Raw genomic sequence first — 11,347 nt, forward strand, 5'->3', positions numbered from 1 at the left:
TGACGTCAGCCCTCCTCCGCCCCCGCCTGCGTCGGTCTTCAAATGACCCCCGGGCTCCCCAGCCACAGCGAGACCCGGGAGCGAGCAGGAGAGGAGCGCCCGCCGGACCCGCAGCGATGACACAGGTGTGTGCGGGCGGCCGTGCGGGGACTCTGGCACCTGTGCGACCACGTGGGTGAGGGGCACAGCACGCGTTCCTGTGCGTGACAGCGACCGTCAGTGTGGGACAATGACCCCATCGGAGCGTGCGGGTTCCATCCCCCTGTGTAGGTGGCCGTCCCGCCTGTAGTGTATGAGATGTGACATGTCCTTGCTGATCCCGCCTTGAGTCCGTGTCTGCGTGCGGGGCGCGAGTGGGCGAGGCAGAGCTGTATTTGCTTGACACGTGGCCCGGATTTCTACTTTTATGCGTTCAGTAACTATCAAATTGAACCAAATGAAATCGCGGATATCTGGTCACTTTTGCCCTTGAAAAAATGGCCATTTCATAGGGCTCAACCTTAACTGTTACTATTATCTGAAGCTCTGTCCCTTTGCTTCCACCCAGACCCACGAGTGCGTGCCTGTGTGTTTGTTGCTCTGTGGGCATCTGTTCCTGGCTTAGCTCCTTCCGGCTCAAGGGGGTGTGTTCCCAAGTTCACCTGTGTGGCTGTTGGTGAAGGTCTCAGGATCCCTAAGTTCTAAGAGCAAGTGTCTAGGGTTATCTTCTGGAATATGAATGTTTTCCTATGTAGACACACACTGTGTGTCTCTTGTCATATGTGTGGGGCTGTGTGTCCACAGCTGATACAGGTGTGTTTCTGAATATTGGCATTAGAACCCTCCAGTGACCCACCTATCTCATTGATCCCCAGGACGAACTGGGCCAGCCCGAGAAACTCAGACAGGGCCAGGTTTGGAGCAAAAGAACAGAGAAGGAGAATTCCAGAAGAAGTACTAATAATGTAATTATTAATATTGAGTTATTACTAGGCTAAAAGCTCTACCTATAGAAACATCAGGTGAGCCACATACATAATTCAAAAAATTTTAGTAGCCACATTTTAAATAAGTAAAAAGGTAAACTTAATTTCAATAATATATTTTATATAACCCAATGTATCAGGGGTCATCAGACTTTTTCTGTATAAAGCTAGATAGTCAATATTTGAGTTTTTTGTGTCATATGATCTCTATTGCATTTACTCAACTTTGGTGTAGCGTGGAATCAGCCATAGACAGTACGTAAACAGAGGAGTGTGGCTGTGTGCCAATCAAACTTGATTTAAGGATGCTGAAATACGAATTTCACGTAATCTTCATATGCCACATATTATTCTTTTGACTTTTTTCACCCATTTAAAAATGTAAAAACTAGGGATGCCCAACTGGCTTAGTTGGTAAAGCATGTGATTATTTATTTTTTTTAGGATTTTTATTTATTTATTTGACACAGAGAGAGACTACAGCAGGGGGAGCGACAGGGAGAGGGAGAAGCAGACTCCCTGCTGAGCAGGAAGCCTGATGTGAGGCTCCATCCCAGGACCCTGGGATCATGACCCAAGCCAAAGGCAGGTGCTTAACGCACTGAGCTACCCAGGCACCCCTGAACATGTGATTCTTGATCTTGGGGTTGTAAGTTCGAACCCCCACATTGGGTGTAGAGATTACTTAAAAAATAAAAAAAAAGACCAACCTAAAAACTAGTCTTAGCTTGCAGGGTTGTAGTGAAAAGGGTAGCAGGCATTTGGGCCCCGGGGCTGTAGGGTGCCGACCCCTGCTATCTCTCAGAAATACTATCATTTCATGAATAGACACATCAGACTGTATTTGCTACAACGTAACATGAAACTTCATAACAAGATTTTTAAAGCTATCATTTCAGTATGTGACCAATACAAAAATATTAATGAGATGTTTTCCTCTTTTTTTCAAACTAAGGCTTCAGAATCCAGATGTGCAGCACATCTCATGCAGATGCTGTATTTTCATTGGAGATACTTGATCTGCATTTAGATTTCATTAAATTTACCAATGAAAAAGAAGCTTCCCACACCCTACTTGTTTCAAACATACTTAAAAGCTTTCCAATAATTGAATCAAGTATCAGTGTCTAAAGTTAAATATTTAAATAAAATTAAAAATTCAGTTCCTCTGTCATACTGGCTGCTTTTCAAGGACCCAGTAGCCACATGTGGCTGGTGACGCCTGTATTGGACGACACAAATCTGTATCCTAATGACTCGTTTAACTCATAAAGAAGCCCGTGAGATGGGAGCTGGTGACACGGGAGGCAGTTTAGAGGACGATGGCGCCAGACTGCCTGAGTAGCCTTGGGCACGAGAATCACCTCCCTGGGCCTCAGTTTCCTTATCTGTAATAGGAGCGAGTACCAGTATCTAGCACACTTGGAGCAGTACTTGGCGTGTAGAAGGGGCTAAATCCCCATTTTACAAGATGAGGAAATGGAGGCACCCCTTTCTCTGGTCTGGGCTCTTCCTGCAATGCGTACTGGGCACTTGGCCCTGCCGGGAACCTGAGCAATTTGGGAAGTCAGAGCAAAGACTCCTCCACCTGTGAGCTTCGTGACCTTGAGCAAGCCACTCTTCCTGGCTTAATCAGTCCTCAGTTTTGCTATGTGTATGGTGACAGTAAACATTATCTGCTGCACCCCCTCCCCCCTAGCTCCCCTGAGCTGTAAAGCCAGTGTATAAACTGGTAGTTCAATGACCGGATTCTTATGTTCAAATCCTGGCTTCTCTGCTATCCAAGTGTGACCTGGGGCAGGTTGCTGCACCTCTCTCTGACTCAGTTGCCTCGTCTGTAGAATGGGGATGATAGTACCTACCTCATAGGGCTGTCTCGAGGATTAAAATAAGTTAATTTCTGTAAAAGGCTTATAGCAGCACCTGGTACATACCACATTGCATTATTTTTTTAAAATATTTTATTTATTTATTTATTTGACACACAGAGAAATCACAAGCAGGGGGAGACGCAGGCAGAGGGAGAGGGACACAGAGGGAGAGGAAGAAGCAGGCTCCCGGATGAGCAGGGAGCCAGATGAGGGGCTTGATCTCAGGACCCTGGAATCATGACCCCAGCAGAAGGCAGACGCTTAACCGATTGAGCCACCCAGGCGCCCCAACACATTGCATTATTTTTAAGATGATGATGATGATCTCAACACTAAGAAACCTTTAATTGTGAGATGAGTGATTATTCTATGTGCCGCTGAGAAGCGGGAGGGGACGAGAACCCCTGTTAATTAAACTGTGACATTCCGTTGAGTGTAATCCTCATGGATTGAAGAGCTGTTTAAAATGTGGGGAAAATGTATTAGAATCAATCTAATATAATCAGGCATCAAGCTTTGCTGTTTGCCACAATTATTTTCATTAGTGAAAATAACTTTGCGGTGCCCAGGGGATTTTCTTTACAAAAAGGAGATGTTGTATTGGCTTGGGGAAAAAAACCCTAGGTGTTCCCTTCCCAGAAGAGGATTTCAGGATTCTTAACCCCTTGCTCTCTCCTCTTTCTGCTCCCAGCAGGACTTGCCCAAGCCCACCCGGGCCGCCCGCCACTGCTCTGGCCTGGCCCGGCGGGTGCTGACGATCACCTTCGCGCTGCTCATCTTGGGCCTCATGACCTGGGCCTACGCCGCCGGGGTGCCGCTCGCCTCCGATCGCTATGGCCTCCTGGCCTTCGGCCTCTACGGGGCCTTCCTCTCCGCGCACCTGGTGGCGCAGAGCCTCTTCGCGTACCTGGAGCACCGGCGGGTGGCGGCGGCGGCGCGGCGGGCGGCGGCGCGGGGGCCCCTGGACGCGGCGGCGGCGCGCAGCGTGGCGCTGACCATCTCGGCGTACCAGGAGGACCCGGCGTACCTGCGCCAGTGCCTGGTGTCCGCCCGCGCCCTGCAGTACCCGCGCGCGCGGCTGCGCGTCCTCATGGTGGTGGACGGCAACCGCGCCGAGGACCTCTACATGGTGGACATGTTTCGCGAGGTCTTCGCCGACGAGGACCCCGCCACCTACGTGTGGGACGGCAACTACCACCAGCCCTGGGAACCGGCGGCGGCTGGCGCTGCGGGCACGGGCGCCTACCGGGAGGTGGAGGCCGAGGACCCCGGGCGGCTGGCGGTGGAGGCGCTGGTGAGGACGCACAGGTGTGTGTGCGTGGCGCAGCGCTGGGGCGGCAAGCGCGAGGTCATGTACACTGCCTTCAAGGCGCTTGGCGACTCAGTGGACTACGTGCAGGTGAGTGCAAGGTGCGTGCAAGGTGCCCGCGCTCCGCTGTGCCCCTGACACTCTTCTCCAAGATTCTTCAGTGCAGAGATTGGAAGGCACCTCTTTCTAACTCCCTTTGTTTAGCCAGCCATTCAGTGTAGGGATTCTTTCCCTCACTCATTGTTTCTTACGTCCATCTATCCATCCATCCAATAAGGAGACCACTCATTTTATTCATCGTGTAGCGATTCGTTAATTCCTCCCTTTCTTCATTCATTCATTCTCCAGTTGCATACTCGTTCACTCCTACGCATACATTTTTTAAAATTGTAGGTGACATCACTCATCCCTTCTTACATCCCTCTCTCCAATAGGGAGGTCGTTCGTTTATGTTATTCATTTACCTCTTGGATGCAGACTCTTTCTTCCCTTGTTCATCCATCCATCCATCCATCCATCCACTCAATCTAAAGATTTATTCATTTATCCATCCAATGTAGAAATCATTCACTGCTTTATTTATTCACCCATTCAATGTAGAGATTTCTTCCTGTCTTCATCCAATGTAGAAATTCATTCGGTAATGCACTGCTTTAGTTTTCTATGGCTGCCTAACAGATGACCACAAATTTGGCAGCGTGAAACAAAACACTTATTATCTCCTACTTTCCATGAATCAGGAGTCTGGGCAAAGCTTAACTGTCTGTTCGGGTACCATCAGGCTATGATCGTGATGTCAGCTAGAGCTGGGTCCTATCTAAGGCTCGGGGGCCTCTTCCAAGCTCATGGATTTGTGGGCAGAATTCATTTTCTTGCGGTCATAAAACATCTTTGAGACCAGCAAGAGAAAGTCTCTGACTTCTAGACCTTCTTTTAAAGGGGTCACCTGATTAGGTCAGACCCACCCAGGAAATCTTAATAGATTAGGGATCTTAATTACATTGCAAAACTCCTTTACTATTTGTATATAAGGCAATATAATCATGGGAGTTGTGTGCCATCACTTTTGCCATATCCTATGGGTTAGAAGCAAGTTCCAGGTCTCAGCCACATGCCAGAGGAGGGTATGATACAAGGTTATGGGTCTTAGGGAGGTCATCCTAAAGTGTGATTAGACATTGAAAATTACTACAAAAGTGAAAGTTATGTTCAGATCAGGTGCAGAGTGTCCCAGCAGCTCCCCACCCCTTAGTGCCCTCCCCTCAACCGCCAGCCCTGGGTAGGGATCTGGTCTGATCCTGGCCCCTTCCACCCCACAGGTCTGTGATTCGGACACAAGGCTGGACCCCATGGCACTGCTGGAGCTGGTGCGGGTGCTGGACGAGGACCCCCGGGTAGGGGCTGTTGGGGGGGATGTGCGGATCCTTAACCCCCTGGACTCCTGGGTCAGCTTCCTCAGCAGCCTGCGGTACTGGGTGGCCTTCAACGTGGAGCGGGCTTGTCAGAGCTACTTCCACTGTGTGTCCTGCATCAGTGGCCCCCTAGGTGAGCAGGGGTAGGGCTCAGGAGGGCCATGGATAGGGTGGAGAGGGCAAGAGGGAGCCAGAACGGGTTGAGGATGTGATTGAGATTGGGGACAAAGATAGCGCTGCAACAGGGATTGGGGGTAGGGCTACGACTGGAAGTTGAAGGTGGGATGGTGTTTGGTGGGGTTGGAGAAAGGGTGTGGATGGGAATAGGGAATGGGGACAGGTTTGGGAAAGGGAATGGGATGGAATTGGAGTCAAGGACAGGGTTGGGGCCAAGTTTGGGGTTGGTAAAGGGTTTGGGGATGGGGATGGGTAGGCGACAGGGCTGAGAATGGATATGGGGTTGAGGATGGAGTTGGGGTGGCTTTGCTGTCCAAGTGGATGTGGGTGTGGGTCAGGGACAGGATCGGGACACATTTGGGATGGGTATGGGGTTGAGGAAGGATTGGCGTTGAGAATGGGATTGGGGCTGGAGTTGTTGCTGGAGATGGGGCTGAGGACAGGATTGCGATGGTTGAGGATGGGGCTGGAATTGGAGGTGAGTTGGGTTGGAGACAGGATTGGGGACAGTGTTGGCGACAGTGGAGGCTGACGCTCCTGTACTCCCCGCCCCCCACCTAGGCCTGTACAGAAACAACCTCCTGCAGCAGTTCCTTGAGGCCTGGTACAACCAGAAGTTCCTGGGTACCCACTGCACCTTCGGGGATGACCGGCACCTCACCAACCGCATGCTCAGCATGGGCTATGCCACCAAGTAAGCTGAGGGGATCAGGTAGTTGGGTGTGCATGGAGGCCAGTGACTCTGTGTGTGTGTGTGTGTGTGTGTGTGTGTGTGTGTGTGCGCGCGCGTTGGGAATTCTCCAAACCCAAAGTATCTTGCAGGACAGGGGGCTCTCCCAAGTGAGACATTAGGGGAGAGTGGAAGATACTGGAAGGGGCAGGGGTGGCATTTACATTGATCATGTGACCCAGTGGACCCCACCAAGTGAGACAAGGTGAGGGTGGGGAGTTCCACCTAGAAGATACCGCATGAGATGGGGCGTGATGGCCCTGCCTCAGCAGCACAGGTGCCTCAAGTGAGGTGGGAAGGGAAAGAGAGTGGGATTTAGTGAGGGAGTCAGCGAGAAGAATCGAGTGCTTCAGGAAGAGTTGTAATGCAGTGAGACTCGGGGAGTATGGGTTCGACCAGGTCGAGTTCAGGGGAAAGAGGTTTCTACAAAGCTAGACCCCGTGAAAGGGACAGGGAGAACTTGGGGTACACCGAGGGAACCCATGCATTCATTCACAAGGCAAGCTTTCATTACAATGTGTTTTTATTTAAGTTTATTTATTTAAGTAATCTCTATGCCCAGCGTGGGGCTCGAACTCACGACCCCAAGATCAAGAACAGCACGCTCTTCCCACAGAGCCAGCCAGGCGCCCCCTCATTACAGTGTTTTAAGCTCTGAGGATGCAGCCATTAACAAGAGACACAAATTCATGCTCACACCTACTGGGGAGACAGTAACTAAAGAGAACCTGCAGTAGGCTGGATAATGGGGCTGGATAATGGATGTGCCAGGCAAGGGGGTTAGAGAGTCTGCGAGCAGGGGATGAAGTGTTAACTAGGATGCCCTAGGAAGGGCAGGGATGGAGGCTTGAAATGGTGCAGCGGGAGCCCTAGCAAGGGGGAGAGCACCAGGGGAGGACAGAGTGGTAACGAGGCACACTCAAGAAAGCCTTATAGGCCACCCAAGAACTTTGAACGAAAATGAGGGAGCCATGGGAGGGCTCTGGGCAGAGGGGTGACGTGTCGTTGTAACAGGATCCCTCCGGCAGCTGTTTTGAGTACAGACTGCAGGAGACAAGGGCAGGGCAGGGAGGCTACTGAGGATGCCAGGCGACACGGGGAAGGAGACGGGACCGTGTCAAGTAATCCCCGCGGGGATAGAATATTTTGACGCCTCCTAACAAACTTGACTGTTAGTAGCCACCTGATGACCTTCCGTAAACGGGATCCTAGCCTTGTGTAGGCTTAGTTGCGAACTGGGTGGGGCTCGACTAGGATGTCCACTGCCGCCACAGGAAGGGGGCTTGATGGGTCCCTTGAGCTCGAACACATGGGCTGCCCTGGGTAGGAACATCGCCTGGCTTGTTCCTCACCACGGGGCCTGCCAATAAGAGTGAGCGCTGGAGTATTCGTAATAGATTAGTGATAGCATTAGTAATAGGTCAGTAACTGTAATGGTGTTAGTAACGGCAGTCGTGATATTAGTCATCCACAAACAGCAGGAGTTGCTAGTATTTATTGAGCAAGTACAACATCCTCATTCAGGGCTCCCCACAGCCCTATTAGGTAGGAATCCTTGTCGATCCCGTTTTACTTGTGAGCACGCGAGGCCCAGGGCGGTGGAGAAAGCTGGCAGCCCCGCGGTTGTCGGGCGGCAGCGGCCTTTTCTGGCTCTGGTGCCTGTGCTGCCACCGCGAGGGCGGTGCTGATGCCCTGCCTTGCCCCTGGCGCAGGTACACCTCCCGGTCCCGCTGCTACTCCGAGACGCCCTCGTCCTTCCTGCGCTGGCTGAGCCAGCAGACGCGCTGGTCCAAGTCCTACTTCCGCGAGTGGCTGTACAACGCGCTCTGGTGGCACCGGCACCACGCGTGGATGACCTACGAGGCGGTGGTCTCGGGCCTCTTCCCCTTCTTCGTGGCGGCCACCGTGCTGCGGCTCTTCTACGCGGGCCGCCCGTGGGCGCTGCTCTGGGTGCTGCTGTGCGTGCAGGGCGTGGCGCTGGCCAAGGCGGCCTTCGCGGCCTGGCTGCGCGGCTGCCCGCGCATGGTGCTGCTCTCGCTCTACGCGCCGCTCTACATGTGCGGCCTCCTGCCCGCCAAGTTCCTGGCGCTGGCCACCATGAACCAGAGCGGCTGGGGCACGTCCGGCCGCCGGAAGCTGGCCGCCAACTACGTCCCCCTGCTGCCGCTGGCCCTCTGGGCTCTGCTGCTGCTGGGCGGCCTGGTCCGCAGCGTGGTGCACGAGGCCCGGGCCGACTGGAGCGGGCCTTCCCGCGCCGCCGAGGCCCACCACCTGGCCGCAGGGGCTGGCGCCTACGTGGGGTACTGGGTGGTCATGCTGACGCTCTACTGGGTGGGCGTGCGGAGGCTCTGCCGCCGGCGGTCGGGTGGCTACCGGGTCCAGGTGTGAGTCCAGGTGTGCGCGCTGCTCGCCCAGGGACTTCAAGGGAGGCGAGCGGAAACCAGCGGGGGGGCCCCAGGAGCCACGGACTTGCTGGGTGATTTTCTGGGCCTCAGTTTCCCTCCTCTGTGAAGCGAGGGGGTCGATCCAAGATTCTTCAGCCTGGACTGTTTTGGGGCTAGGACTTCAGGGTCCCTGGGGAGGGGTATTTATTGATCAGGGTGTGGATTTTTAAGGGTAAGGGGGACAAGGGTCCCCACATGCTGTCCTGGGGCCTGCTTTCTCCCTGTTCTTATTTAATATCCATTTGTACTGTGTGATTAGGATATAATAAAGAATTTTATTTATTTTCTTCTGGGTCTCCCCCCCCCCTTTTTTTGAGAACTGAAGCGCTATATGGTCGAAGGTTGAGGACTCGTGGCTCTGTCTTGGGTGCCACCTGTTTGAACGTAGACATGCTCCTTCTTCGGGAAACAGGGATAATAATCCCCTGGGTCACAGTTGTGAGGGTTAAATTTCTCAACTTCTCATCACAGATACTTATGGAGTGCCTACTATGTGGGGACACCGTTAGGTACTGTGGAGGGCCTTTTCCTGGTCCGTCTACTTGGCTACTCTCTGAGAAAGGTAAGTCATATCTTGTCTCCTCAAACCCCTAGCACCTCACCCTTAGCTTGCTTCCCATCTCACTGTGAGAACAAAGGTGACAAGAAGAAAACTTTCAGTCCCACCTGCGCGTCTTTCCACTGATCTGCATCTGTGCCCACGCAGGCCACTCTTCCCCGTTCCTGAGGGCGAACTGTCTGTGCTCCAATGCCAACCCCTTCCACTGGGGCACTGGCCTCATGCCCTCTGGTCTACTCAAAGATCTCACTCCTTCCATTCTTCCCACGTCATCAATTCTTCCCTCCCCACGGGGTCTTTACCATCAGCATCCAAATGTGCTGTCACTCTCCGATTTTTTAAATACATTTTTTAAAGATTTTTATTTATTCAATAGAGTGAGGGAGAGAGGGAGCACAAGCAGCAGGAGCGGCAGAGGGAGAGGGAGAAGCAGGCTCTCCGCTGAGCAGGGAGCCCAATGTGGGACTCAGTTCCAGGACCCCAGGATCATGACCTGAGCCGAAGGCAGACACTCAACCAACTGAGCCACCGACGCACCCCTCACTCTCTGATTTTTAAGACTCCCCGTCTTGGGGCACCTGGGTGGCGCGGTCGTTAAGCGTCTGCCTTCGGCTCAGGGCGTGATCCCGGCATTATGGGATCGAGCCCCACATCAGGCTCCTCCGCTATGAGCCTGCTTCTTCCTCTCCCACTCCCCCTGCTTGTGTTTACTCTCTCGCTGGCTGTCTCTATCTCTGTCGAATAAATAAATAAAATCTTAAAAAAAAAAAAAAAAAAGACTCCCCGTCTTGACCTATTTCTGCCTGAGCTACTGTCTCATTTTTTTTAAAGTAATCTCTACCCCCAATGGGGCTCTAACTCACGACCCCAAGATCTTTCGCACGCTCTGCCAACTGAGCCAGCCAGGCACCCCGTACTGCCTCATTTCAAACAGCAGAACTCTTTGAGGGCCGTTTCTATTTGTCTCCAGTTTCTCTCCCACAAAGTTCAGCCATTTCAAGTGTGTAATTCAGTGGTTTTTAGTAAGTTTATAGACTTGTGCAACCAGTAGCGTCATCTCATTTTCGAACATTTTCCTCTCCCTCAAAAAGGAACCCCATGCCCACTGACAGTCCCTTGCATTCCTCACTGGGAAACCACCTCGCTGCCCTAGGCCACCATAGTCTACTCCCCGTCTCTGCAGACATGCACGTATCCTTGGCTCACTCCTTTTTATTGCCAAATGATAGTCCGTCATAGGGATGTATCACATTTGGTTTACCCATTTATGAGTTGATGGACATTTGGGATGTTTCCATTTTTTGGTCACTGAATAATGCTATGAACATTCACATACAAGTTTTTGTGCGAACATGGGTTCCGTTCTCTTGGGTGGAATTCTCTAGGAGTGGAGTTGCTGAGTCATATGGTGATCCTGTTTAATTTGTTGAGGAAGTGCCAGATGGTTTTCACAGCGCCGGGACCATTTTATATTCCCACCAGCAAAGTAGGAGTGTTCCGATTTCCTTATATCCTCACCAATATTTGTTATCACCTGACTTAAAAAAAAAAAAGATTTTATTTATTTGAGAGAGAGCACATGAGTAGGGTGAGGAGTAGAGGGAGAGGGAGAAGCAGACTCCCTGCTGAGCAGGCAGCTCAATTCGGGGCTCGATCCAAGGACCCTGGGACCATAACTTGAGCCAAAGGCAGACGCTTCACCGACTGAGCCACCCAGGTGCCCCTCACCAGACTTTTTGATTACAGCCTCCCAGGGGGTGTGAAATGGTATCACACTGTGGTTTTGATTTGCATTTCCCTGATGACGTGTGTGTGTGTGTGTGTGTGTGTGTGTGTGTGTGGCCTCCCACTGACTTTTAAACCCATGCCCATCAGATGGC

At 52.1% G+C, this 11,347-nt stretch overlaps 1 protein-coding gene across 2 annotated transcripts; it reads left to right on the plus strand.

Annotated features, from left to right (window-relative positions):
- HAS1 (hyaluronan synthase 1) lies at positions 1–9,247 on the plus strand. Of its 2 annotated transcripts, none has more exons than XM_057314032.1 (5): positions 1–125; positions 3,528–4,235; positions 5,465–5,686; positions 6,292–6,428; positions 8,177–9,247. In XM_057314032.1, the coding sequence occupies exons 1-5, from the start codon at positions 117–119 to the stop codon at positions 8,850–8,852; spliced, it is 1,752 nt and encodes a 583-aa protein (XP_057170015.1). In that variant the 5' UTR covers positions 1–116; the 3' UTR covers positions 8,853–9,247. The 2 variants fall into 2 exon arrangements, with proteins under 2 accessions (XP_057170015.1, XP_057170016.1); XM_057314033.1 differs by having other exon boundaries at positions 3,531–4,235; positions 8,177–9,246.
- The last annotated feature ends 2,100 nt before the right edge of the window (positions 9,248–11,347 follow it).

Source organism: Ursus arctos, unplaced genomic scaffold, assembly GCF_023065955.2.
Source record: "Ursus arctos isolate Adak ecotype North America unplaced genomic scaffold, UrsArc2.0 scaffold_19, whole genome shotgun sequence".
NCBI lineage: Eukaryota > Metazoa > Chordata > Mammalia > Carnivora > Ursidae > Ursus > Ursus arctos.

What these genes read in the sequence shown, in the direction of transcription:
- HAS1 (XM_057314032.1), top strand. An exon ending in ACTCAGTGGACTACGTGCAG is followed by an intron (nt 4,236 to 5,464) that starts GTGAGTGCAAGG and finishes TCCACCCCACAG; the next exon opens with GTCTGTGATTCGGACACAAG. An exon ending in AGCATGGGCTATGCCACCAA is followed by an intron (nt 6,429 to 8,176) that starts GTAAGCTGAGGG and finishes CCCCTGGCGCAG; the next exon opens with GTACACCTCCCGGTCCCGCT.